Source organism: Gallinula chloropus (genome assembly GCF_964237585.1).
Source record: "Gallinula chloropus genome assembly, chromosome: 5".
Classification (NCBI taxonomy): Eukaryota; Metazoa; Chordata; class Aves; order Gruiformes; family Rallidae; genus Gallinula; species Gallinula chloropus.
Window position 1 is genome coordinate 63,270,640 of NC_140090.1, and position 7,354 is coordinate 63,277,993.

At 52.5% G+C, this 7,354-nt stretch overlaps 1 protein-coding gene across 1 annotated transcript; it reads left to right on the plus strand.

The window, feature by feature from the left end:
- Nucleotides 1-694: 694 nt before the first annotated feature.
- Nucleotides 695-6,776, plus strand: TMEM72 (transmembrane protein 72; the record flags this gene model as incomplete). Its single annotated transcript, XM_084265192.1, has 5 exons — nt 695-764; nt 4,705-4,771; nt 5,186-5,257; nt 5,990-6,129; nt 6,316-6,776. The coding sequence occupies 5 exons, from the start codon at nt 695-697 to the stop codon at nt 6,774-6,776; spliced, it is 810 nt and encodes a 269-aa protein (XP_084121318.1).
- Between the last annotated feature and the right edge of the window lie 578 nt (nt 6,777-7,354).

A 7,354-nucleotide genomic window follows, 5' to 3' on the forward strand; every position in this document is an offset into this window, starting at 1 on the left:
ATCTCCCCTGCTATGGTTGGCCTGGGTCTGTAGGACCTTTGGGAATAGATCTGATGTCCTGTGGTTGCACATCAGCCCAGATGCTGCCCAAGCCCTACTAGTCAGAGCCTGGAAAAACCTGCATAGTGAGGAGCAGACATGGTGGGGAACTCAGCTGCCATCAGGGGTGGGGTGCCCTGGGAGCCCCTCGACCTGCCAGAAACATGCCCCTGTCTTGCCAAGAGCAAACATCGCATCCTCACAAATGGTTAACCTGCCGGGAGCCGCACAGCACTAATGACTTCACATGCATTTAATCAGCTTGGGCTTCTAGAGCCTCCTCCTCCAGAGCAGGAAAAGCCGTGCACCCGGGTGCAAATGCTCCCAAAGCTGCAACCCCACACACCAGTCATTAATCACCACTGGGCCAGCAACACAAGGAACCGGCAAGCAAGCAGGAAAAGGCCAGGTCTCCCACGGGAGCAGCGGGAAGCGGTCCTGACTGGTTCTCTGTAGTGGCAACTCACTCTCCGACCACCGTCCCCCAGGAGGCCCGGCAGAGGTGGCTGGTCCTGCACACATTGCTCTTTCCTTCAGGAAGGGCATTTGGTCCTGGGCACAGGAGGCTCATTCTGCATCTGGGAGCTGCTGGGCTACGCTTGAGGCGAGAGTTCTGAAAAGGAGTTTGTGCCTGGTTGGTCTTCATCTCTTCGCCATGCAGTACAAGGCGTTTTGGAGTGCCCTGGAGTACACTTGCCGATTGCTGGGCATCTCCACCGCAGCAGGTAAGAGTGATCTCTCTTTTTATTTGGCACTAAAAGGCACTGAGTGGGTGCTGGGACCCCTGAGCTGTCTCCCTGCCTTTGGTCTGGTGCAGCCACTGCCCCATCCTATGAGGAAGGAAACTGGCTCACTTTTGCTCTGGGACCCAGGGAGGGAGAGTGCTGGGTGCCTGGCCTTGCTCTTTCCAAAGTCGGTGGGAGGCACAATGAGACATGAGAAAGGAAGGGCCAGCACTAAGTATGGCAGAGAACAAGCTAAAGCACAAATGGAAAAGAAAACTAAATTATCTTCTTGTAAAACAGACGTGGGCAGAGGCAGGATGTGAATGAGGCTGAAAAGCAAAATACTCATGGCTGTGCAAAACTGCCAGGCTGCTCTGTGGGATGTAAAAGTGAAGAAGGAGCAACTTGAGCTGTGTGCAGCAAGTTGTCCTGTGCCAGGTATGGATAGTTCCCAGCCATGGTGGCACAGCTCCTGACACAGTGCTGCTCTGCCTCTAGCTTCCCATCAGGGCAGGGTCAGGAAGCCATTCAGGTTAGAGGTGCAGTACAAACATCATGAATCACCCACCTGGTTAGCTGCATCCTCTCACCTGCTGTCAGAAGCTGTATGGGACTGGTGTCCTTTGGGTTTGGGAAACACACGAGCATTTGGTTTCTTATGAAATGCAGGTGTTTTGAGCCAGCTGTCTCAGGCACAGCATCTCACTCAGAAGGCCTGAGCTGTGATGAATAACACTCTGACAGGGGAAATCTCTTGGTGAGATATAGGAAACAGCTGACACAGAGGGCTCGTGGGTTCATTCTGGCACTCCCGCTGACTTGCTGGTACAGGACAGGCATTGCTCCCTGCCTCAGTTTCCCTATTAGGAAAGCAGATATCAAAGCACTTCATTTGGCTAAAGGCTGGAGGTGTGAACCAGAGGTTTCCGGTGAGAGGTGACTTGAGGTGGTGCCTGTGGTTCTTGTGTCCAATCCCAGGGAATTTTGGATTTCAGACACAGCAGAGTAGGTCGCAGCAGGCCCTCCTACCTCTTTATTTCCTTTATCAGCTGCAGACAAACATGATAGACACTTCGTTCAAGTCAGGGGCAAAGTAGAAAGCACACAGGTCAGTTGAAGAGACCACAGGGCCCCAAGGACACCTGAAGCCCAGCTGGGATGCTGGAGGCTGTCCTCTGGAATGTGCTTTAAAGGTCTGATAACAGGCAGAGATTTGAGTCTCTGAGTTCATACAAACTCCCAGTAGATAAGTGCACAGCATGATGAGACTGCAACAGATAGGAGCTGGGACATAGCTTTAACCAGTAAATGCAAATCTCTTCCTTTCTCCATCCCCATCCCCCTTGGGCCCATGTGACCCCATGCTGGTCATATTCTCTCTTAAAGTTCCAGGGAGAGATCTTCCTGGGAGAAAATATGAGCTTGTTGCCATGGGGAAACTAAAGCTAGAACAGCTAAATTGAAAGTATCTTATAATTTGGGAGTGTCTTAGTAGAATGTAGTCTCTCTCTCCTGCTTGCTTTTTTTTTTCATCGTTTTGCATAGTCTGTACCTCTTTCTGTAGCCTTCTTGAAATGATCAGTGCTGTCATCTCTCTGCTAAGCATCACAGAGCTTAGACAGCTGCACTGCTGATCTCTGTGCTTTTCCATAGCTCTGATGCATCCCCAGTATCACCTGACTTTCCCAAAAGGCCAGTGAAGGGTGGGAGGTGCCTGCGTTTTATTCCTCTGTGTGTCTCAGAGGAGTAAGAAAACAGCTTGATGCAGTGTTTAGTGCCTGATGAGGTGTATGAGGTTTTTGCATGAAATGGAAACCATGCAGAAGAGATTCCCATGGGTTTTGTTTAAAAAAACCAAAACATATGAAAGGGAGAGAAGAGTGCATCAGCTTCACTAATTGATTCCGAGAAGGCCTGGCCAGCTCCATAAGCTGCATGCAAATGTAAAAGGTTGCCCATCTAATATAAACCTCCCCTTCCCCCAGGCTCTTGGGAGTGGGTCTGTAATGGTGGGGTACAGGGTTTCTGTGTGTAGGAAATCAGACAGCTCTCCTGTTGGCAGAGCCTCATGGCGAGTTAACGGAGTTATCAAACAGCCCCATAATTTGCTGCAGTGTTCGGGACATCTCTGTAGTTGAGAGATTTTAGGCCTTGTGATTTCTGCATCTAGGGAGAGAGTCCTTCTTATTTCTTAATTCTCATGCTTTCAACCATTTAATTCCTAATCATGTGCCTTTAGCCACATGGTCTGGATAAGATCCAAATCAAGGCAGCAACTAATCCAAACAAACACCTTAGAAACAGTGCTTTTCTTCTCCCAGATTCTTCATCCAAACAGCTTTGTGTATAAACCAGAAGCTGTGCAAAATCAGGGAACCTTCCCATCCAGTGCAGAGACTCGTGCGTAACAGCCGAGCTGTTCAATTCATTATTCATCCGCAGGAAATGAGTGAATGAATTCCACATTTATAGGGAAGATTGTCAAGAAGGCTTCTTTGTCACAAGATAGCAAAGGAAGAACAATACTGTGCATGTAGGATTATACAGCTCACACAGTTTCACAGCCCTCTGATGAGAGTGGTTTCCCTGTGCCTCTGCTTGGGGCTGGAGAGGCAGCCTCCATGGAGGAGGGTGGTGCGTGGCCCCCTCTGTTCCCCCAGCTGACAGGGGCCAGCAGCTGCCAGTGACACAAGGAGACCCGAGAGGGGCTTTGTTCAGCCTGGATGGGAGTGCTATGCTCAGGCACAGACTCTCAGCATTGACCAGCCTCATGGGCTTGATAGACACTGATCTGCATCCTTGTTTGGGAGCCTGGTACTCTTCTCCAGCTGCAGCAAACCACAGCTCAGATAAATGAAGTCAACCTCTTCTCAAGCCTTGGAAAGCATGCATTGGGCATGAACCAGCAATGAACCCCCTGAGCACCAGTGAATGGGCAGGGACTGCTCCTTGAGATGTGGAGACATCAAGCAGGGACAGGAGTGCGGTGGCTGCCTGGAGCAATGCCTTGGCCATGAGACCTAGGCTCCGCTCAGCTCCATGCCACAGGCACTTGCACAGCATGACCAACTGCTCACAGACCAGCCAACTTGCCACAGCTGGTGTGAGGCACTTCATTTTTGCACCATTTTGGAAATAGTCTTGCTGAGAAATGAAGGTTGTTGAAGGAAATTTTCCATACCCTGAAGCTATTTGCCCCCAGTGGTTAGTCCGGGGAAGTTTTCAACCTTGCTAATACTTTTAATCCCCTTTAAACTGACTCCCCAGTGTGCTGTGCTGGCCAGGGCACTGAGTGGATGTTTATTCCTTGTTTTTAATCTGCTTCTATTATATGTTTTTCTGTTTGGCTAGCAAAGGACGTTGATGCCATGGCTACAGCCCTTTGGGAAGGCAGCTGGCACAGTTCCTCTGTCCTGCTGCTGCCCTGCAGCCACATGTTTGGTGCAGCAGGTCTGGGCAAGCAGGGAAGGCAGGGAAGTCAGTCTGGCAGGTGCTGGAAGGACCTGGGCAGAAAGATCCCCAGGCCAGGAGGGGCCAGAGGTGGATGGGGCAGTGGGAGGGAAGTTCCGGTGGCTGCTGGTATGGAGCAGTGTGGCAGGGGCTGGAAAGGGCACAGGACAAGCTGCTCACCTCCCCTGTCTGTCCAAGGCCAGCTGGTATCCCCAGAGCGTTTCTCCCCAGCCCATGCAGTGACAAGGCTTCTGTGCCAGGGATGGGTTTCTGGGCTGTATGTCAAAGCCAGCGTTCAGCTCTGACCCACCCTGGGTTGGTGCGTCAGCGTGAGTCACTAGTGCTGCAGTCCTAGCCTGCTGCACATCATGGGAGGAGCAGCCTTGCCAGCCCCTGCAGAAACCAGGGCACGGATCCTGGGAGCTGGTGTGGCACTGGAGAGTCAGGAACAAACCCTGCAGTCATCATCTTTCCTGCCTTCTTTTTCTAGTGCTGATCGGTGTGGGCGTAGAAACTCTACAGCGAGGACAGTTCAAAAGCCTGGCTTTCTATCTGCTGTGAGTATTTTTCCCCTTGAAATCAGAGCAGGTGGAGGTGACATGACCCCTCCACCCTATGTAGCACCAGATTAGACCCCAACAGCAGCAGGGAGTGGCGCCCAAGGATTTCGGGAATTCAGATCTCCATCTCTAGGTTTCAGATAAGTAAACTGTTAGAGAAAGTGATGCTACAGCATCACCCATGCTCCTGCAGACTCAGGCAGGACAGAGGTGACACTAGCTGCAAGTTCACCCCCCTGGGGGCAGAATGGCTTTGAGCTCTCCTGCACAATCAACTGAGCAGCGGATGTTCAGACTCCAGCACACAGACTGCTGTGGTCTAGATAGTAAATCCTAGTGCTCCATGCCCCTTCTGCCCCCAGAGAGCATACTCAAGCACAGCCCTGTCCTTCTGACAGCTCCACCTTTCAGTTTTTCAGGGGTTGCGGTTACTATCTGTGAAGGCTTCTTCTTTATCAGTTTGCTCCTGGAGATGTGCTTCACGTGAGTAGATACTGTTCAGTCTTCTCCAGCCTTGATGGGACTTCCCTAAGGCAATTTGCCCCTGACAGGCAACATCAGACCTAAGCTACAAATGTCAAACCAAAGGTCCTGCCCTTCCTACCACGGCAAGTGCACTCAGGCAGCAGGGAGGTAAGTGTGACCATGTCCACAGCTAGCTAAACCTATCTTTTAACCCAAGCTTGTGCAATAATTTGCTGAGCATCATCATGGCAAATCCTGGTCTGCCTGCAGCATCTGCTTAACACACAGTATGAAGCCCTACAGCAGACCGGGGTTGATGGAAGGAACAGATCCCCAGGGTGAGCTGTATCTCCTTTCCAGAGACAGCACAGAAGCTTAAGTTAGAATGTAGAAAATCCTTATGTCCTTCTCAGAGGCTGAGCATTTCTGCTGTCTTTTAGCATAAATTCAAAAGCCCTGATAGCTTGGAGGCAATGCCTCACTACAGCTAACAAGCGCTCAGCTAGTTGCCAGGTGGGCAAACACACCAAGGAGAGATGGTGTCAGATGCTGACTTCTGGCACATGTAGCCCCTGGCCTCTTGCCCCCATGGGGTGGCTCAGGCTTTGCTTACCTTCCCTGAACAACACAGTAGTTTCCTGTCAAGCCAGAGTGAGGATCTAAACCTTTAAATGGGTCATTGTTAAGTCCAAATCTTTTTGCCATGATTTTGGTGCCACATCCCACAAGGACCTCTGTTTCTCTGCCCAGATATGAGCCTGACTCCCTGGCACAGACCTGCTGGAAGCGAGCCAGACGCCCAGGGAGCTTCCAGAAATTCCTGGGGTACACATTGCTGTCGGTGGCTTGTTTCCTGCATCCTGTCCTCGTCTGGCATGTCACCATCCCTGGTGAGGAGCCCATGCAGGGGTGGGGAGCAGTGCAGATAGAAGAGGAGCATGATCTGTCAGGGGCCAGAGAGGGTGGGAATGTGCGGGGTATAGATGTGTGGGGACCAGTAATCTAGCAGGACCAAGCACTGTTCAGCAAGCTCTTTACTTTGCCACTATCCTCAGACAGCATGGCCTTCTCCCCAGGGTCCATGCTGGTGCTCACTGCTCTGGCCTACTTCTTACTGAGCAAGAGGAGGAAGAGCCCAGGGCACAAAGAGACACATCTCCAGGCGGGCCAGTACGTGGACCCTTCAGCCACTGTGGCAGCCCCGACCATCGCTGGTGACACTGAGCAGACCTACACCTTCCACGGGGCCCAGAGGGAGCAGCACCGCTCACTGCTGGGCCACATGAAGAGCATCTTAAAGGGCAGCAAGGACAGAAGCCCGGCCCCTGCAGCTCTGGCCCAACCAGAGGCCCCACCAGCCCCACGCAAGCAAGTGCACTTCCAGGAGAAGGTGGTGCAGATCATCCCTTCTGTCAGTGAGAGCTTGGAGGACATGGAGAGTGAGGCTGAAGAGACCACGTCGGACACTACACCCATCCTCACCTCACCTGATGCCCCTGTCATCCTTGCTCCCCTCAGCTCCACGGGCCTCTTTTAAGCCCTCAGCAGAACAAGGACAGGGCGGATGGGCTATCCCTGCTGCTGGCATCTCTCCCTGCCACTCAAGCAGACAGGGAGCCCTGAAGGGTGGCCCTTCTTGCCCTCCCTGCCTCCAGGGTGACAACTATGCTACCCCCTTTTCAAAGGGCTGTCTGCACTACACGGTCCCAGATGCCAGGCCCAGTAGTGGTCCCCAGCCCCTGCAGTGCTGTGCCCCGGGGACGGGTGGTGGTTCAGCCAGGGTAGTGCCAGGACAGTAAGGTTTCTGCTCCCATAGCCTCACTTGTGGGTCACCCCTCTGTTATGGCAATGCAAATCACAGTGGCTGCTCCTGCCTAACATCACAGCCATAGCGTGTGCCCAACATGAGGTGGCTGCAGATAGGAGGAGGGCAGACTGCCATCCTCCCAGAGCAGCCTCTGCTGCAGGCAGTTGTCTCCCTCCTGCCCTTGCTGTGTATGGAATTGCTCACGCCTGGGACACATCCAGCACAGGGCACCACAGCCTGTAGGTTCCCTCACAGCACCTGCACTGACTGCAGCAGATCCAGGGCATCTGAAACATCATTTCAGAGGT